The sequence below is a fragment of the Dunckerocampus dactyliophorus genome, chromosome 15, assembly GCF_027744805.1.
Source record: "Dunckerocampus dactyliophorus isolate RoL2022-P2 chromosome 15, RoL_Ddac_1.1, whole genome shotgun sequence".
NCBI lineage: Eukaryota > Metazoa > Chordata > Actinopteri > Syngnathiformes > Syngnathidae > Dunckerocampus > Dunckerocampus dactyliophorus.
The window spans coordinates 23,402,731-23,423,380 of NC_072833.1; the positions used below are offsets into that span (position 1 = coordinate 23,402,731).

Below are 20,650 nucleotides of genomic sequence, written 5' to 3' on the forward strand. Positions count from 1 at the left end.
TAAGGGCCTGTAATTGCTTCAGTGTGTCCTGGAGCATCCCAGGCTTCCCCGTGAGGTATCACACTTGTCCTCTCGCACTGTGACTAACACACACACACTAACCTTTATTTGCATGCTGCAGTGCATATGTTTTTTATCCCCGTTTGTACATCACATTTGATTGAACAATCTGCAGCAGTTTTAGTCTCAGAAATCTTCAAGGCTCCACCAGCCCAGATTTTCATATTAATGAAGGAAATGACTGCATGGAATTTGAGAGGGGTCACCGCTAATGTACACACACATTCTGCAGCACTGTACTGTTTGGGTTTTTGTACACACACATTCTGCAGCACTGCACTGTTTGGGTTTTATCTTCTAATAACACTTTGCACTGCCCCTGTCCCTCCCAATGTTCGGGTGGTTGGAAAAAATTAAAGTAAATAAATTGTGTAAAGATACACAAATTTGTATTCTGTTTTAAAATGGAGACTAAAAATGTTAGTATTGAAATGCCTATAAAATATAAATGTTTAAAACAATCAAAATGCACAATTTGGCAAGAACACGTGTGACCCCTGTTGACTTTAGGTTTGCTACTGTGGTGGGTGTAACACTTCCACCATGTCAACTTACGTCAAAGTGACTATCAAAACAAGTTGGGTTTTTTGTAGATAGTCAATCGCAACATGTATTTTTTTAAAATATTTTTTTTAACATATATTTTGAAGTAAACATAAAAGGTCATTTTCAAATAAATTCCTAGGTTTGAAATTGTGCCAAAACAGGCTTCCTCAAAACATAGATGTGACAATTCTAATCAGGAAATTAAAGTAGTCTATATAATTTACAAAAAAAATTGAACATGTACGTGATTATAAACTAGTGGGTTTTCACAGATTAAAAACAAAACAATTGCCACAGTCATGCCTATGTGGAATACAACCAAATCAGCCTTATTTATACATCCATGGCCAAAAACATTAGTATCTTTGGCATGCCAATATTTTTTGGCCATAGCTTTATTGTTGGATTGTTGTGTTTTTTTCCCCCAGAAAGTGGAGGCCTAGAAGGCTAAATATAGGTAATTGTGTGCTTGCAGTGCCACCTCGTGGTCGTTCTGTGAAGTTTATCGTCTTGAGCAGAAAGAATTAAGAGTAATTTCTTATTTATGGTGGTTAGTTGGTTCCGTGATAGGTGAATTTTTGCCAAGTAGGATTCTTTATTTAGCATGGAATATTTCATAGTTATAGCTCCTAAATAAGGTTTTAACATCATTAGAGCCCACTAGACATAAAATACATCCCCATAGTCACCTTTACACTCCTTTTACCCAATATAGTAGACACATTAAAAGGAAGTATGTACGCATGTGTGTTGCTGTAAATTGTGTTCCGATGCTAGGGGAGCTAAGTGAGGCGGTGGACAGGAAGTGACGACGGGAGTTCAGAGTTGAGTTTTATCTTGGCATGGGTTACACCTGCAACAGTAGCCTATGTTAGGGATTATTACGCCTGTTGTGAGATCATTCAAACCTGCAATAAAACCCTGTTGTTTAGGCCAATCAAGTCTGGTGCTTGTGTGTTTCACCCATCATTACTGTAACATTACTGACACCTAGAGACCAGTGTAGAATACTACATATCACAACGTCTATGAATGCGTCGATTTGCATTGTACGGCTTTAGCCATTTTTGTGCTTTGAAATGCTTCATTTAGGCATAAAATACATAAAATTGGTTTAAATGTGTATATGTTTTGTCTAATAATGGGATGTATTCAACCATGAAACAGCATGATTTATTAATTTATTTTTGAAAAACTACCATAGAGTGAAGCTGTGAAATTGGAAGTGCAAAGTGGCGAGGGGTTACTGTATCATTAAGTGGCAGATGTTTTTTTCTGCGGTGAACAAAAGTCTGCCAATGCAGGGAGCTGACATAACTCAGTTTGCCGAACATCCGACAACTTGCAGCCGCTTCTGCAAAAAATGTTTGGTTTTGATCGTCAGCAGACACGCCGGAGAAGAAAAAAACAAAACGAGGTGACAAGGAAACATTTCAACGGATATTTTATTTTTTTCCATATGAGCGACTGCATTCCGTCCAGTCTGGTTTGGAATATTTCTTAGGAATCTGTGTCCTCTTTGTTTAACTCCACCCCCTTTAGGTGCCCTACCACTGCAGAGAGGTGCCAAAAAGCTGCATGTCAGGCTTTAGCATTAGAGAATATAGGATTGCTCTCCTAATCAAGTGTTCTCATGTGACCCCGCTGCCTGGGCGTGCGGTCATTTGTTCACTTTAATTCTTAATTTGCTGGCTTTCTGCAGTGTGTTGGTGCATTTCTGGTGCCTGTCCTCATTAGAATGATGTGCACTGCATGCAGCATTCACACCATTTAATGTTGCCATTTCTCATTTTCATGCATGCCTTTGCTCATGAACTACCCTTTTTTTTGCGTCAAAATACTTTTTCCACATTTACTGAATGAATAAGAGCGAATGGGATGTCCTGCTTGTGCTGAAAGACAGCCAAAGGAGTTTTTTGGGGTTTTTTTGCAGAAAATGAGCTTCAGGTGTTTATGGGATGCGCTCTGGTGCCAAAAAATTAGCTTTAGCATTAGCAAATAAGGCCTTGCTGTCTTTTTCACCCCCACCACCTGTGCTTATGGACACTTGACCACAGTGAGACGCATGGAAGAGCGATGCACAAGAAGAGTGAAAAGAAGAATCCTCAGCCTGGTCAAAGAGTTCACTCACTCTTTAAACTCTTGCACGGCAGGGGCTCTGTGTTTTGGTGGGGGTCTTGCAAGGGAGGAACGGGGGAAGGAAAGTGGGGTGCTGGAATCCTAGAATGGGTTTTTGGAGGTGGTGAGCAAGGAGGGGTCAGCACTCCCCTTCCGAAAACTGCACGGCCTGCCGGATGTGCGGCGGAGCGCTGACACGCTAGGAAGAGCGTCCCCGATAACGACGCCAAGAAGGTCATCCTGCTGATCCCAAAGCAGCTTTGTGGCGTCGTCGTCGTCATCATCGCTGTGGTCCCAGAGGTCACAGATTGAGGTCACCGTTGACCACTTCCTAGACGTCCGTCTGATGTCACGCCGGGGTGTTTGATCCCGAGCCTGACCCACTTTTACAGCCCCCGACGTCACAGCCTAGCGTGTCTTTAGTCCCACTTCCCTCCGGATCCGGCCTTGCTCGGGATGAGACGAGCATGCTGGGATACGTGCATGCATGTCCTGGTTTGTGATTGGTTTAGCACTTGAAGTGGTGCCCAGTGATTGGGTCACATGGTTCCAGCAGCCCTGCCTTGAAAGCCCTGCTGTGGCATTGCTCTGTGGAGACTACCCCCACCCCCCCTCCCCACCCCTCACGCCCACTTTGGGCCACCAGTTGTGTCCACACTGGACCACATCTGACCTGAGACCAGCTGTCATGCACAGAAGTCCTGCGTGTTTCAGTGACGATTTTTTGCTGTGAATCGCATTAGAGTCTGGCGCCAAATTACGCACGAGAACCTTCAGTTAAATGTCATGTAACAGCCCCCCCACTCCCGCTCCCATCCCGCCCCACCGCTGCAGCACCAAGCAAGTCTTACAAAGATCATAATTCAAGAAGCCCGTTCTGAGAAGGAGAGAAAAAAAGAGAAAAGAAAGAAATGACGTGATTTGAACGCGTGCCCAAAAGTCCTTAATGAATAAGTTAGGACGAGTAGGAGGCAAATGCTGGCCCAGCTGTTTCCTGTTGAAAATGTCTGTGTGTGTAATGTAGATAAATGTCAGGGATTTTCTCTCTAAATCCGTCTCCTGTTCGCTAAATCTCACTTCTCCAAAACGAGCGTGCGCAATGGAACAAAGTGGGAATATTGCGATGTGACATTGGCCGCATCTCGTCCGCGTTTTCTCTCCCGATTCCTTCTTCTTTTTTTCTTCTTTTCTTTTTTTTATGACTTGAAACAAGTTGACTTTTCGCCGGGTTTTTGGTTCTTGTGGAGACCCGCGGGGATGTCCTGCGCTCTTTCCTTCCAGTGGCATTTATGGGACGTCCTCAAGGTAACTTACCTGCTGCGCTTTGACACTTTTATTATGATTGTTGGTGTTATTTATTGTCACCATTGCGCTGCTGCTCTATCTGCTTGTGCAGCCGTGCAGCATTAACTTGACATGCATTTTTAAAGCCCCCTCTTTTACCATTTTTTTCTCGTCTTCATGCATTCATTTGTACAATTAGTGCTTTAGTGGACTTTTCTCCCATTTACTGGGCTCACGTACATGGATGGAAGTAGTTCTTGGCTACTTTTACTTTGCAGAAAAAGCCGAGGGACCCTCACCTTGAGGTGTTGATGCCTGCTTCTGCTTCTACCCACTTGTGTTGTATATTTGGCACTTTTCCTTCTCGTCTGCTCTGCTCGGAAAGCTGCGCATCTGGAGTTTTAAGGCATGCGTAATTACGCACAGCTTCCTAGCTTTTCTGTAAGTGTTGATAGTTTAAAGTGGATTAAAAAAGTGTCACTGGCTCACTTTAAAGTGAAAGGGTGATGTGGGATCAAGTGTTTGGATGTCTCCTTTACGAATGAACTATGCGCCCTGTCCATGTTTGAGTACTGTCCTGCTGAAATTGACTGGAGAAAAAGTGTTGGCTCTGCTGTTGATGCTCTTCCTCTCTCTCTCTCTCCTCCCTCGCAGAGTGCGATGTGCTGGATCTCCTGTAGCCACACCCTCTCACTACTGCTGTGCGTCCTCAGCCTGACTCCAGCGGCTGCAGGGGCGAGGCCAGAGACTCTGTGCGGGGCGGAGCTGGTCGACACGCTGCAGTTCGTGTGCGGAGAGAGGGGCTTTTATTTCAGTAAGTGCACCTTCTTTTATTTATTCATGAAGCTCGTCTGCGCCTGTCCTGGGACGTTCATAAATAAAAAAGCAGCCCAGTGTGCATTCATCTCTCCTCTATTCAGCACCATCCACTTCAATGAAGTAAGATGCATGCTTTAAGGAGGAAGGTTTTGAAACCTGTCGCTGTGATGCGTCAGTAACCACTGCATCACGGTGCTGCAGGCCACAAGTAAAACCTAAAGGAGGCACGGGGAGATGATTAGTGGTGTCAAATCTCACATTTGGCCATCAGGGAAAGTCTTTAAGTGGAGTCAGGGTGTAGGAACTAAGTGTTGCACTCACGCTTTTTTTTCCACCAGAGAAGGGAAAAGTAGCTGAAAGACAAACCTCCCACTGAGAATGACGTCTCACACTGTTCCACTGACAGCACAGCACACGTAGTTGACCAACACATTTCAACATTTTATTATACTTTCTCACGGGGCAAAGCCAACTTTAGAGTATTCGGTCTACAGCTCATATAGTAGTGTACGTTTACTATGCACTGATCAGTCAACACACAGTCATTGTGCAAACAAAAACTAGCTGTCAACACAAGTGAGTAGCAAGGTAGTGGTGTCTTGACGACGGTCTAATTGAGGTCGGGGCTGCATGAGTGCTGCTGGTGCTGGGGGAAACTGTTGTTCATTGAGGGGGAACATGAATTCCAACACAAGTGAGTAGCAAGAGATAGTATCTTGACAACAGTCAAGTTGTGGTCAGGGCTGCACGAGTGCTGCCTGCATTGGGGGAAGCTGCGGCTCATTGCGGGAAACCATGAATTCTAACACAAGTGAGTAGCAAGAGTGTAGTGTCTTGATGACAGTCTAGTTGAGGTCGGGGCTGCATGAGTGCTGCTGGTGCTAGGGGAAGCTATAGTTCATTGAGGGGGAACATGAATTCCAACACAAGTGAGTAGCATGAGATAGTATCTTGACAACAGTCAAGTTGTGGTCAGGGCTGCATGAGTGCTACCGGCGCGGGGGGGGGGTTGCGGTTCATTGCAGGGGAAACATGAATTCCAACATATGCGAGTTGCAAGACAATGGTGTCTTGCCGACAGTTGAGCATGGAGGTGGCAGCACCAAGGTCCAGGCTGCACGAGTGCTGCCAGTGCTGAGGGGACCTGCGATTAATTGCGGGGAAACATGAATTCCAACACATGTGAGTAGCAAGACAGTAGTGCCTTGCCAACAGTCAAGTTGTGGTCGGGGCTGCACAATTGCTGTCTGCACCATGGGAAGCTGCGGTTCAATGAGGAAAATACTTTGGACACAATTTGGACGTGTAAAATGTCAATGAGCAAATAGGAGTTTAAAAAAAAGACGGCATCTTGTACAGTGTTAGGGAGAAGGAAGAAATAAAACTATATGCAAAAATAAGGATAGAATAACAAACATGTAATAAAAGTGCATTAAATGGGTAAAAATTGTAATAATAAAAAGAAATAAGGTACAATAAGTGGAAACATGAAATAGGTTTTAACCGAGTCACCCAATTTCTAAGTCATTTTTGTATATAAATGAAGCAGTAACCTTTGGAGATATTTGGCATAGTTATGTTATTGAAGAATTGTTACTGTTGATGACTGAACTGCATCACTTCTTTGAGTTGTCTTCTTTTCCTTGTAGTCGGGATGACGGCAACCTCAATATTTGTCCAGTTCCTTGATGTCTTTGACAAGAAGCACTTTGTCTTCTTCCGGTCCTCCATTGAACTTGTAGTTTTTACAGTTGGCGCTCAAAGTGCCTTGAATTTCCACCTGTACAAAGACTACTCTAAAGTACATCCAAGTTACGTTCTATAGTATTGTCCCATGACAAGATGTATTGACATAAAAATGCTTTTTTCCAGTTCCTGTAACGTGATGTCGTCATCAAAACTTTTTTTCTTGTGTCCTGCCTAATTGATCGATCCGGCTTGGACAAACCCATTAGCGAGGCTTTGGTCCGGAACCAAAGACGTGAGAGAATTTTCCACAAACCTTTTGGCAGCTGACATCTCCAGAAAGTAGACTTATGGGATCGCCGCAGGAAACCTGCAGCACCTTGAGTGCTTTTGTAGCTTTAATTGATTGGTTGGCCTGAATTATTAAGGCTGAGCCACATGATCGACCTTGTGCTGATTATTTCTACGTCTCTACAATGTCCTCCATTGATGCAGTCTTCAGCTTACTATCTGTCATTCCTCCCCCGATGATTCAGTCCTTGAAAGTCCAGTCTGCAGCTTCGCTCGCCGCCTCCTTTCGTGGAAACTGCACTTGGCGCTCTTGACCGGCAGCCATCTTCCCTTGATTGAGTCGTCAGTGTTTGCCGCCTGCTCGCCTCATCAAGACCACCACAGGCCTCGCTCCTAATGCGTGCTTGCGGCCTCCCTTTTTTCTGTATGTTTGCACGTCACTGCTTGCCAGATCAGAGTCCAACAAACAGCGTGCATGCGCGGAGCGAGGATCTGTGTCACTTTTCAGAGATTTAGCTGACACAACGCTTTTGCGTACCCAGTCTTGGACGTTGGCACAACAGCTGTTGAAATTGGGCAGCTTTTACCTGTGAGTCCTGCTGGACTACCTCTCCAATGTCCATCGGGTAGCTTGATTTTCTTGAACTTCAGCCCTTCTCGGTCCAGAGCTGGTCGGAACCCGTTATTCCTGTCCTCACTGCCACCCAAAGATGTCAAAGAGCTTTCTCCAGACGGTGCACCTGCTTTTCTATAGATGAAAGTCCAAAACGTAACTGGAGAGTCATCTAAACCCACCGACAGGGTCAAGGTGGAGCTTGCTCCCCTCCCGCCAACACAGCTGCCAGGCACTTTGGACTGAACCGTGGCTGGAGAACCACCAAACTTCACGGCGGTGGAGTTCAGCCAGTCCAAAATGCTTCTGGCAGGTTGGCGCGCAAGTGGTGGTGATGGTGCCAGCTTTCTGCCTCCTTTTTCTGGATGCCTGCTGCTGCAGAAACGTACCATGTTCTTGTCCACCTGGTTAGCATGTTGTGTAGATTGTTTATATGTGCAGTGCTAACCACTCAAACATTCACACATAGGAGAAAAACTTAGCCTCCAATCAGCCTAACATTTGTTCGGGATGTGGGACGAAGCCGGGGTACGTGGAGAACATGCAAACTCCACATACAGATGTTCCAACCAGACTGCGAGGCTGATGTGCTAACCACGAGGCTACCGTGCGGCCCGACGTCAGCACATGTCACTTAAACATGGCAGCATTGGCGAGCGGTAACGGCAGTTTTACTACTACCGCTTCTCTCCGAGTGTCATATTCATGTGGAAGCCTTGAACGGCGGCCAGCTTGTTGAGCGATCTCGCAGGATACGCTCCTTAAACAAGACCAGACTTTCCTGCGGTCGCTGCCTCGCAGTCAGATTGCTGCACAGCGCCCATGCATCAACGCCACATTGAGAAACGGCTGCGTTTCATGAACCCTCGAGCGGTAGCTTTTCCACGTCTTGCCGGTTCCTGCACAACCCCACTCCCCGGCTTCACGGCCACACGTAGCAGCGACCGCGTCGACTGTCTGGAGAATCCATTTGGGCCGTCTCCAGTTCAGGACACCCCTCCCCGTCGCCACTGTGGTGTTCCCAACCAGCCTGCTTGTGTTGGCAAGTGTGGATTCACCTTACACATGTCACTTACACTTCAAGACTACACATTTCTACCCTGACAGAATCGCTAAATACTTAGCTGGGTGGAAACAAACTGCGGTAGCACAAGAATCCACATCAGTAGTCACTTTTTCCAATTATTACTCTGACCTAGAAATCCCAAGTCGCTCTTTGCAGCACTTCTGCAGGCCACGGGAGCGAGATGCTGCTTCCATGAATCCCAGCCGTTCCTGGCTGAGGCATGTCCCGCACTGCTGCGCTGCTTTGACTTTAAGCTGAAACATTTGTTTTGGAGCGAGCGTGAGAAACTTTTATCTCTTGATTTGCTCCTAATGAAGCGTCCCAGCACTTACAAAGAATGACAACCAGATGAAGAAAATCCCTCCGTGTTAGCCGGTGAGCTAATTGCCGGGGGAAGCAGATTTAGCATAAAAAGACGGCAGCCAACTGAGAAAGGTCGGATTTTTTGCAGGGTTTTTTTGCGGTGAGCAGCGCCGGGAATCGGTCTCGGCGGCCGTCTTCCTTCGCTCGATCCGACTGTGCAGCTTCCGACGCTGTGGCGAGAGGGAGAACGTGTTACCAGCACGTCACATGCATGCACGCAAACAGCATGGCCTTGGCCCTCAGCAGCAGGGGATTATGGGGATTACAGGATGATCGCCTCCCCCCCTCCCATCCCTCCCTTTCTCCTCTCGCTTGTTCAAATGCACTGCAAAGTGAATGGAAGGCCATCCTGTGTGTCCTCAGCATCTCCATCTGAACCCCTCAACCCTTCTCATAAAAAAACACCAGCGGGGGATCCTTCAGGTTTAGCAACATGACTGCAGCCTTCCAACCAGGCCTCATTAATCTGATTCATGTGGAGCTTCTAGGAGAACAAACGAGGATTTAAGGCTTCGTTGTCCAGCAGACTCTTTCAGTTCGATGACATGGTGGTGCAGGAAACGTGGCAATCATGCTTCTATCTACATCAGGGGTGTCCAGACTTTTTCCAGTGAGGGCCACATAGTGAAAAATGAAAGGATATAACTTTGCCACTTGGATATTTTGTAAAGCAACACATGTAGATACTGTATGCTAAGAAGTTAATTAGTATTTCAAGAAAAAAAATGCATCTCAGTGTTATGATATAGTTAATAAATAATAAGTATCAACTTTGCACTTTGCTCTTTTTTCCCATTTTTGCTGTTTTTTAATTTTCTAAATATTTCTTACTTTTTCTTTTTTATTCCCATAATATAACTTTTTCTCTGGCTGAATTTTCCAAAAACGACAACTACATTTTATGTTTTATTGCTCATATTACTTTCAAAATATATTTTTTCTTTAACATTTTAACTCTATGCTACTAAAATGACAAATTTTCTCAGAATATTAGGAGTCTATTCTCGTTCAATTGTCACTTTTTTCCTAATTGGAAATGACTATTCTCGTAAAATTGCGTTTTTCAGCTTTCTATTTCAACTTTCTTCTTGTAAATTTCCCTCTCATAGTTATTTTATTCCCGTAATATTTTGACTTTATTCTCACATTTTCCACAGCCAACATTACGACTTTGTTTTGTTTGTTTCTCATAACATTACGACTTTTAAAAAATGTTTTTCTTATTTCTTTAATAATTTGACTTGATGCTAATTACATTTTTCCTTATATTACAACCTTCATCTTGTAAAATTGCAACTTTTTTTTGTGAGATGACAACTTGGACTAGACCATATTAGATTCAGCTTCAAAACCTTCTTTCTTTAATTGCCAATGTTCACTCACAACACAATCTAGGTTTTAGCCCTAAATATGCCTGACAGACTTATTAAACACATTTAAAGTATAAAACGTACAGTTACTCACCACGAATGAATGATGATGTAAGATGACCCATGAACACATGGAGGCAGTTATCAGCTCAGGACATCCACCAATGGCATGCGAGTTAAGCCCTCTGATGCGATGTGACTCAGCCAATCAAATCTGTGCATTGGCGCTAAACATCCATCCATTTTCTTCCGCTTGTCCGAGTCACGGGTGCAGCAGTCTCACTAGGGAAGCCCAGACTTCCCGTTCACCGGCCACCTCCTCCAGCTCCACCGGGAGGACACCAAGGTGTTCCCAGGCCGGCTGTAAGACATAATCCCTCCAGCGTGTCCTGGTTCTGCCCCGGGGCCTTCTCCCGGCTGGGCATGCCCAGAAAACCTCGCCAGGGAGGGGGAGGTATCCGGACTAGATGCCCGAGCCACCTGAAGTGGCTCCTCTCCATGTGAGCCCCTCCTGGATGGCCGAGCTCCTCACCATATCTCTTAGGGTGAGTCCAGCCACCCTACGGAGGAAACTCATTTCAGCCGCTTGTATCCGCGATCTCGTTCTTTGGTCACAACCCAAAGCTCATGACCATCGGTGAGGGTGGGAACATAGATCAATCGGTAAATTGAGAGCTTTGCCTTCCAGCTTAGCTCTCTTCACCACGACGGTCCGGTACAACGACCGCATTACTGCAGACGCTGCACCGATCCGCCTGTCGACCTCACACACCAACCTTGCCTCACTCGTGTACAAGATCTCGAGACACTTGAACTCCTCCACCTGGGGCAGGACCTCACTCCCAACCTACAGGGTGAAATCCACCCTTTTCAGACTGAGAACCATGTCCTCAGATTTGGAGGTGCTGAGTCTCATCCCAGAAGCTTCACACTCTGCAAACCTCCCCAGGACAGGAACCAGGCTCCTGCTCCGATTGTACAAAGACCAAATGGCACGTAGTAGCGCGCCACCAATCCCATACTCCCGGAGCACCCCCCACAGGACACCGCGAGGGGCACGGTCGAATGTCTGGCGCTAAACATTGCGACTCTAAATTCAACAAAGACACACTGAGAGAAACAAAGCGAGCGACGTGGAAGAAAGAGTGAGACATACAGGGAAAGAAGACAGAAAAGAGTGAGATACGGACAGAGAACAGCGAAACGAGTGGAAGTTACGGGGGAAAGAAGACAGAGGCAAGTGTGAGATGGGACGGCGAGACGAGTGCCAGCTACGGGGAAAGAAGACAGAAACGAGTGAGAGATATGGACAAAGGAGATTGAGAGACGAATGAAAGTTGCATGGAAAGAAGACAGAAGTGAAAGTAAAGGGGGGAAAAAAGAGAAATGAGAGTGAGATACGGATTAAAAGGACAGCAACACGCTTGAATTGAGGAAGAAGATGGACATGAGTGAGGGATACGGATAAAGGAGACTGAGAGACAAGTGAAAGTTGCGGGGAAAGAAGCCAGAAGCCAGTGTGAGATACGGATAAAGATGACGGCAAGATGAGTGAAAGTTGCGGGGAAAGAAGAGTCATAAGTGTTGTCCGTGGGTAAAAAATGGCCTATTGGCGCATATAATCAAAATATTTTTTGTGTGGCCGTGAATGCTGAATCCATCTCTCTCTCTCTCTATGCTGAATGATTGGTTTTTACCGATGTATTGATCAAAGTGGGGCCCCCCAGGGAAATCCCGTTTTTCACCAAATGATGTCTTTTACAGTTAAACACATCTGGAGGAGAACGTCACAGTCCAGCAGTCACATAAAAGTCTTTACGACAACAAGGACGCCGTCCAACGCGAGCAGCTCCTCGCGCTCCTCCTGCTCGCTCAGTAAGCGAGCGCCAAGAATCCTCTGGCTTTTTCGAGAGCCCGTGACCGGGCCGTTAAAGTCGAGGTACTCGCCGTGCCACTTTGGAATGGGTAGGTGGGGTGGGGAACCCTGCCCAGCCGTTCCCTGGGAGGAATGAAGAGCACTGGCGAAGACGTGTGCTGCTACTGTATGGTTAGCCCGCCGAGGCCCCCGCTGACAGACGCACTCTTAAAAGTAAATCACTCGTAGGAAAAAGTGTCTTGTTTCCCCGGCGTGACGGGCGTAGTGGACGGGGAAGGGGAAAATGTGTCAGTCCGGATCAGAGCGGCTGCTCCCGGACGTCGACAGCCTGTGGAAAAAACAGCACCATCATCTGCTGTGCAGGCGGCCTTCTGCCTCGACCGCTCCATCCGCCTGCGGCGGGGCTGCCGTGGAAAAACTGTTTAGCCTTCTTTGTTACCACCCCACAAGATTTTTAAAAAATCCCTTTTGTTTATGAGGGATTATCCGTGGAAGCGAATGCTGTAAAACCTTATAAAGCTTTTAGGCCTGATTATTATAACATGCATGTCCCCCCCCCAAACCCTCCTACCCCTCCACCTGCCCGAGCTGATTATCCTGTATCCATGTTCCAACTGATGCCAGCTGATTTTTCTCCCCCTTCCAGCTGTTTGGTCAGCAGGGTTGCGAGCTATTTTCGGGAGAATAGCGGATGTTAATTTGTGAGGCTTTATTGGTGGGGTGTGGGGGGTGTACAGAGGTAATGAGGCGTGGCCCATTATTTGGCTTCATGCAAGTTATTATGTAACACCACCGTTGTTGTCCGTGTGAGGTGTGGATCCTCCGTGTAAGATCTAAGATCCCTCTTCCACCTCCCTGAGACGGCGTGCTTAAATAATGCAGGTGCACGCAGTATTTTTAGCCTCCCCGTGGTCGCCCCCACCCAAAAAAAAACTCATTCACACCTCCATGAGCAGACGCCCCGCACGGGGGGGCAAAGACGCGAAGCTTTCCTGAATGGAAGCAGAAGAACAGCGTCAGGACGAGGCAAACGCCGAGCACAACTTAATGGACTTTGTCAGCGCTGGCGAGCCTCCCGGCCAAGAGCTATTAACTGTGAGAGGGGAAAGGCATTTCCTCCTTGTAAATGCCATATGAAATTATGATTATTTCATTTGGTAACGAGGAAAAGCCCAGCATGGCTGTGGTGCTGCAAGGGAAACTGTGAATGGGGGACTGTCAATAAGGCCAAATAATGTCACTTTTCTATTGTACATCACACCTTGTTTAGCTATTTCTTTATTTTCTGACAAGGTACGAAGCTCTGTGGAAGGTTCAGACTTTTTAGTATTAATGGGAATTAGAGGGGTGCAGACAAATATAATCTAAATATGCTACAAAAATTATTCACTGTTATGCAAATGTGGTTTTAGATCATTAAATGGCAAATATGCTACAAAATGATTAAATATGATGCAAATAGGATTTACGTGTTATTAGTCCATAAAATGATTATGATGCAGATATGATTCATGTGGTATTAGACCATTAAATATTATATATATGCTACAAAAATAATTCAATATGATGCATATATGATTTGTGGTTTTACATCATAGACCATTAAATGGTTTAAATATGCTACAAAATTATTAGGTACGATGCAATTATGATTTAAGTGTAGTATAAGACCATTGGATATGATTTAAATATGGTACAAAATCATTCAATGTGATGCAAATATGATATATGTGGTATTAAACCATTAAATATGATTAATATGCGGTATTAGACAATTACATTTAACTATGGTACAAAATTATTAAATATGAAGTATGATTTGTGAAATTACACCAATAAATATGATGTAAATATGCTACAAAATTATTAAATATGATTTAAATGTAGTATAAGACCATTGAATATGATTTAAATATGGTACAAAATCATTCAGTGTAATGCAAATATGATATATGTGGTATTAAACCATTAAATATGATGTAAATATGCTCCCAAATCAATCAATATAATGCAAATATTGTTTTTCTGGTATTTAGACCATTAAATATCATTTCAATATGGTACAAAATGATTAAATATGATGCATAGGTGGTATTAGACGTAAATTTGCTACAAAATCATTCAATATGATGCGAGTATATGATTGAAATGTAGTACATGATCACTAAAAATGATCTGTATATGGTACAGAGTTATTAAATATAATGCAAATATGATTTGAATGTGGTAGGAGACCATTGACTATGATGGTACAAAATAATTAAATATGATGCAAACATGAATGAAATATGGCACAAAATAATGAATTATGATGCAGATATTTGAATGTGGTACGGAATCATTAGATGTAAATATGGCACTACACAATTAAATATGACAGTATGAAGCATTAGCGGTACATAGACCATTAAACGCGACGGAAATAAGGAATTAGGCCATTAAATATGATGTAAATATGGTTGGTACATTAAAGGTACATAGACCATCAAATATTCATTGGATATGGCACTAGACCATTACATTTACTCTAAATATAGTACTTGACCATTAAATGTGACGTAAATATGGAATTACATCATAATTGTGGTCCCGTCTAACGGTGAGCGTGTTTCCCCGCCTCCCGCAGGTAAACCGACAGGCTACGGCCCCAACGCCCGGCGGTCGCGGGGCATCGTGGACGAGTGCTGCTTCCAGAGCTGCGAGCTGCGGCGCCTGGAAATGTACTGCGCTCCCGCCAAGACCAGCAAGGCGGCCCGCTCGGTGCGCGCCCAGCGCCACACGGACGCGCCCAGGGCCACCAAGGTCAGCAAGGCCGACAAGGGCTCGGAGCGGCGGACAGCGTCGCAGACGGACAAGACAAAAAACAAGAAGGTATGCCGCCTATGGAAATAGGAAATGGGAGCATACGCTTCAGTGGTCATCATAGGGAATTGCAGCAATGATCTGTGGCGATGTAATGGATTTACACATGACGATGATATCGATTCTCTCCTATCCGTTGCATTAAATTTCCAAATGGATCATTTGTGGAGTCATTCCATTCATTAGCAGGCCCATTATGGTTACTCCAAGTGTCTTAAGCATGTCCTGTTTCCTCCCGCAGAGACCTTCACCTGGACATAGTCACTCAGCCTTTAAGGTAAGCTAACGGTCGCGTTACTGTCCGTTATGAATGCTATTGGTTGTCATGAAGAGACTTACAAGTCATCTCTCAGGACGCCAGGAAGCAGGAGAGCTTGGCGTCTAAATGCGGACCTTTCAACTATCCCGCTGCGCGCTTTTTATCCCTTCTCTCCAAAAAGCAACGCATTAGCCGGGGAAGCAGCTAAGTGGTTTTGGTGGTAGAGCCAGCGGAGCGTGCATTACGCTCGCATTCTCGTCTTCCTCGTCGGCTCATCCGGAAGACGCCGGCCCGTCTCTCGGAGCTTCCGGGATGCGTTTGATCAAGGGTTTGTAGCGAGGACAGACAAGCTCCAACTGGAAAGGTCGTCCTGAGAGAGTGGCGTGACCGATTTCGGGCAACCGCAGGACACTTGTCCTTTGTTGCTGCGGCCTTTTATGACACCAGCATTACGGGCAGCTGACGCACAATGTGAGCTCGTATGACGACTGGAGAACAATGAGCAGCTTTCTGCTGGTGGACAAGCAGATGACACGCACATTGGTTAGCCTGTTAGCCCATAAGGTGTGTCCTACATTGCCAGCATGTTCACTGCGTTCAAGTCAAATGTAAATCCAATTCATCTGTTCCACACACCCAAAAATGTTAAGACAAAACACATTTTCATAGACAACAATTATAGTTTTACATGCAGAAAATGATGCAAAAATAATTACAAATGACAAATGAATGGACAACTGAACATTGAACATCACTTCCATTCATCCATCCATTCCGTTTATCCGGTTCAGGCTTGCGGGGGCAGCAGTCTCAGTAGGAAAGCCCAGACTTCCCACCTCCTCCAGCTCCACCGGGAGGACACCAAGGCATTCCCAGGCCAGCTGTGAGACATAATCCCTCCAGCGTGTCCTAGGTCTGTCCCGGGGCCTTCTCCCAGCTGGGCATGCCCGGAACACCTCACCAGGGAGGCGTTCAGGAGGCATGCGGACTAGATGCCCAAGCCACCTCAACTGGCTCCTATCAATGTGAAGGAGCAGCGGCTCTACTCTGAGCTCCTCACCCTATGGCCTACGGAGGAAACTCATTTCAGCCGCTTGTGTCTGCGATCTCGTTCATGACCCAAAGCTCATGACCATAGGTGAGGGTGGGAACATAGATCGACCGGTAAATCAAGAGCGTTGCCTTCCGGCTCGGCTCTCTCTTCACCAGGATGATCCGGTACAGCGACCGCATTACTGCAGACGCTGCGCCGATCCGCCTATGGACCTCACGCTCCAACCTTCCCTCACTCGTGAACAAGACCCCGAGATACTTGAACTCCTCCACCTGGGACAGGACCTCATTCCCAACCAGGAGGGAGCAATCCACCCTTTTCCGACTGAGAACCATGGCCTTGGATTTGCAAACCTTCCGAGTAAACGCTGAAGGTCACAGCCCGATGAGGCCATCAGGACCACGTCATCTGCATATAGCAGAGATGAGATCCTAAGGCCCCCAAACTGGACTCCTTCGATGCCTTGGCTGCGCCTACAAATTCTGTCCATGGAAATTATGAACAGAATTGGTGACAAAGGGCAGCCTTGGCGGAGGCCAACGTTCACCGGAAACACTGCTGGCAATGCGAACCAGGCTCCTGGTCCAGTTGTACAAGGACCGAATGGCACCGAATGTAGCACACCTGGGTTGGTGCGCTGCTGGGTTGGTCGACTGTTAGACGGGAACTAGAGATGTGTGTGTGTGTGTGTGTGTGTGTGTGTGCGCGCACCGCAGCCAATTGCGGAGTCACATCTGAGCCATACCTCTGAAATGATGACGGTCTTCTATTTAAGCCGTAAAATTCTCAGGTCTTGCAAGGTCAGGGCAAGACGAGGCAAATATTGAACAAAAGACGCGCTAACATGGAGGTACCACTGGACTCAAACTTTGAGCTCCCACATCTGGGTCTGACTCACGGACAGTTGGCAGAGCTTTATTTTAAGATGTGCGGCAAAGCCAGCGTCATTGAACACATTGTTCGATAAGCCCCTCAGGTCGCACAAAAGATCCACATTTGAGCCACCAGTACGCGAAACCTCAACATACACGAGTCATGGGTTCAGCGAGCTTAGAAGATACTAAATGTTGCTAGCTTGTAAATACGCTGACGTCAAATACCGCTGAGGTCGTACAGTTTAGAATTCGGACAAATTGTAAATATACGCCTCTAAAGTCTATCATAACTTCAGATCCCCACCACAAATTAAGTCAAATGTTAGCGACGCTCGCAAAGCTATGTGCGCTACGGTGCTAATATGACATTTTAACAGGAACATCATGCATGCTAGGTTAGCCTGATGTTGAAGAAAATGATCAAACTGACTTCTCCCACGTCTGTGGCTGACAGACGGATAGTGAGCAGAGCTTTATTTTAAGATGTGTAGTGAAGCCCCCTGTCATTGTACACATTGTTAAATAAATACGTAGGTCTCCAGTCGTCGGTTTGGCAACCTAAGGGGATGCAAAACGTTGCTAGCTTGCAAGTAAAGACGGTTGGAACCGCTTACGTCAAATACCGTTGAGGTTGTGCAGTTTGGAATTCGGACAGATTTGTTTTAAATATACGCCTTCAAATCCACATCGCAAAGGAAGTCAAACGTTAGCAACGCTCTCATAGCTAAGTGCGCTACGGTGCCAACATAGCATTTTTACAGGGACGTCATGCTACGTTTTGCCTTATTTGTTGAGGAAAATGATCAAACTGACAGCTCCCACGTCTGCAGCTGACTGAGAGATAGTTGGCAAAGCTCTGGGCGTCATTTTAGGACGTGTAGCGAAGCCTGGACTTCATGTTTGGATTGTTAAAAACTCACTTTCAACACGTTTTTAAAAAAAAAAAAAACTTGCTTTCATGTGCTAAAAGTGTTTCTTTTCTTCTTCTCTTTGGCAGGAGGTGCATCCCAAAAACTCGAGTCGAGGCAACGCCGGGGGCCGGAGTTACCGAATGTAGGGGGTGGGGGCGGAGCTTGGCCGCCTGCCCGGCAGCGTGGGAAGGGAAGGAGGCAGTGGCCTTACTTGGTGCCCCCGGTTCACTGTAGAAGCAGACAAAGACGACGGTAACGAGGGCGTGAAAAACGACTGAAACCCGAAAGTGAAGCGGCGTTCCTTGGAAAGGGGGGGGGAGGGGTGGTTGTTATTATTTTCGACACTGCACCGTTGTATTTGTTATTAATGCCATGTAACAAACCATAGTTTAGCTGCTAGGACGCGAACATGACCAAGTTCCAATCCTTCCATTTACCCATCATGCATTGCATCGCCAGCCAGTACATCTCAAAGCGTGTCAGCACCCTTGTGGCTAATTGGAGTCGGTGGACGCCGAGCCAAACCCCCACCGAGCCTCAGGAAGTGTCGAGGTCCAGTCTGCAGTCCAAAGCCATCCATTATGACACCATTAGAGGAGATTTACAGCCTCCCCGACCACTTTTCTTTTTTAATATGCAAACAGGGGAGCCAAACTCAATTCAAGATTTTTCCTGCTGCTTGTCAGAACCGAGTCACCCGTGGATTCAAAGTGCATTTGCCGTCGGCGAGCGGAATAAAGGTTTGTTTGCAGCATCAACGTTGAGGCTGCTTTCGATCGAGGACCCCAACACGCACAGTGGGGGGCGCGTTTAATGTGGCTACGTGCGCGTTAGTCATGATTTGTAAGCGAGCAAACTCCGCCCGAATGATGTTTCTGTCCCCGCCTCCTCCGCCTGCATATAATCCGAAACACTTATGTTAATCTATGCATTACTATCGTTCATATAGGAATACGTGTCCACTGTATTATGGTGCTACTTGGATGACGGACAGATGCTACATCAGAGGTCTTCTTCTTCTTCTCCTTTTGCACAGCCTCTAGGCCACCGCTGTAATTGTTGTCTTTTTGGAAGTCATTGTGCGACCAAAATGTATCTGTGTGTGCAATCTGTGAACGCATGGACAAAACCAATAGCGTGCTGTGGTCCCTTGCAGGCAGAATGCTATTTTTTCTACTGTTTTTTTTAAATTATTTTCTCAACGAGCCCTGAATGCCAAAAAGGAATAAAAACAGAATAGCTCCGCAAAAGTACTGTGAACTGTGAACCCCACCCTCCCCGCTAATAGTATGGAGATTTATCAAAATGAAAGAGTGGAACCTTGGTTAGCGTCCTCCCCGGTTAGCGTGTTTTCGTTGGAAATTTACACCAAAATTTTGCTGCCGTTTGCGTACAATATGTCTTTTTTAAAACCCTGTGTGAGTCCAACTGTGTTCTTAATGTATTTGTAATCACACAACCTGCCGTTACCATCCTTAGCTTGCTAACAAAATGGCAACCCGGAACTGAAAGTCAGCTATGTCGCCCGCGGTTTGGGTTAACATTTTTGGCTTTCCGGAAATGATTCATTGCCGTTACATGATTTCTTACGGGAAAAATGTATTCATCTGTTTCAAATTACGAACGAAATAATGACGCTAACCAAGGTGCCGCTGTATTTGTTTGTCCGGAGACGCGCTTGGAATTCTTATACAGTGAGACTACAAGACATTTGGACATTTTTCAGTGCTAAACATGACAGAAAATGGCACACACAAATATCCCAAATACCTTTTGCCACAATTTTTGCCACACTTTCTGTGAAACTCCAAAGGTGTCATTTTCCTCACTCATTTCACACAGTCATGTGCATTAGCCAAAGCAATAGCCAGTGGCTAAATCGTTAGTCTTAGCTCAACACACACACACACACAAAAATAAGTCAAAACTGATTAGAATCTGTCTGTTCCTTTCATTAAAAAAAAAATGTGTTCATTGGTGAGCTACAGCGCTAGTAGTAGCCTTTGTGCTAGGCTAGGCTATGCTATGCTAACTATCTATCAGCTGGCTTCACTAAAGGTGGCACGGTCTCCCTTCAAGTACACACTAATCCATCAAATCCTGTATCTTAGTTAGCAGATCTTTGGATGAAATGCCAGTTCTAAGTGTTTTACACACCTTTAGTCAAACGCAGTACAAGCCAAAGACTTTTTTTTTTGTTGTTGTAGCATAATCAAAGTATGCAAGTACAATTTGGACATCCTCTCATTGGAAACGTAAAATCAGAGAGAAGTTCTCTGAAGTCCGGCATGACGACGACGGCGCTGTTACCCATGGTGCTCGGTTGCCTTCTGTATTAAAAAAAAAAAAAAAAAAAAAAAAAGATGAAAAATACTGACAAATTGTTCACCATTCCTGCTGAATAAACCACTTGTCAACATCAGACGTGTGTGAGGAGCATTCTTTTCACCTGTGGCACTTGGAACAAGCCTGGGCTTTTGGATCAGGTGCTCAGAATTGCAAGTAGTTTTGTCTACATTAAACAATTTGCTGTTTGGATGGAGGCATGACGTCATGCCGTCTCTCGGAATGAAGATAAATACGTGACCTTTGAGGGA

At 45.6% G+C, this 20,650-nt stretch overlaps 1 protein-coding gene across 1 annotated transcript; it reads left to right on the top strand.

Annotated features, from left to right (window-relative positions):
- Window positions 1–3,567: 3,567 nt before the first annotated feature.
- igf1 (insulin-like growth factor 1) lies at window positions 3,568–20,415 on the top strand. Its single transcript, XM_054800814.1, has 5 exons — window positions 3,568–4,029; window positions 4,663–4,822; window positions 14,719–14,963; window positions 15,196–15,231; window positions 18,140–20,415. Exons 1-5 carry the CDS (start codon window positions 3,982–3,984, stop codon window positions 18,197–18,199), a joined length of 549 nt encoding a protein of 182 aa, XP_054656789.1. The 5' UTR covers window positions 3,568–3,981; the 3' UTR covers window positions 18,200–20,415.
- The last annotated feature ends 235 nt before the right edge of the window (window positions 20,416–20,650 follow it).

Coding starts and splice junctions, on each gene's coding strand:
- igf1 (XM_054800814.1), top strand. CDS start 3,982: ATGTCCTGCGCTCTTTCCTTCCAGTGGCATTTATGGGACGTCCTCAAG. Junction 14,964..15,195: donor ACAAGACAAAAAACAAGAAG/GTATGCCGCCTA, acceptor TTCCTCCCGCAG/AGACCTTCACCTGGACATAG. Junction 15,232..18,139: donor ATAGTCACTCAGCCTTTAAG/GTAAGCTAACGG, acceptor TCTCTTTGGCAG/GAGGTGCATCCCAAAAACTC.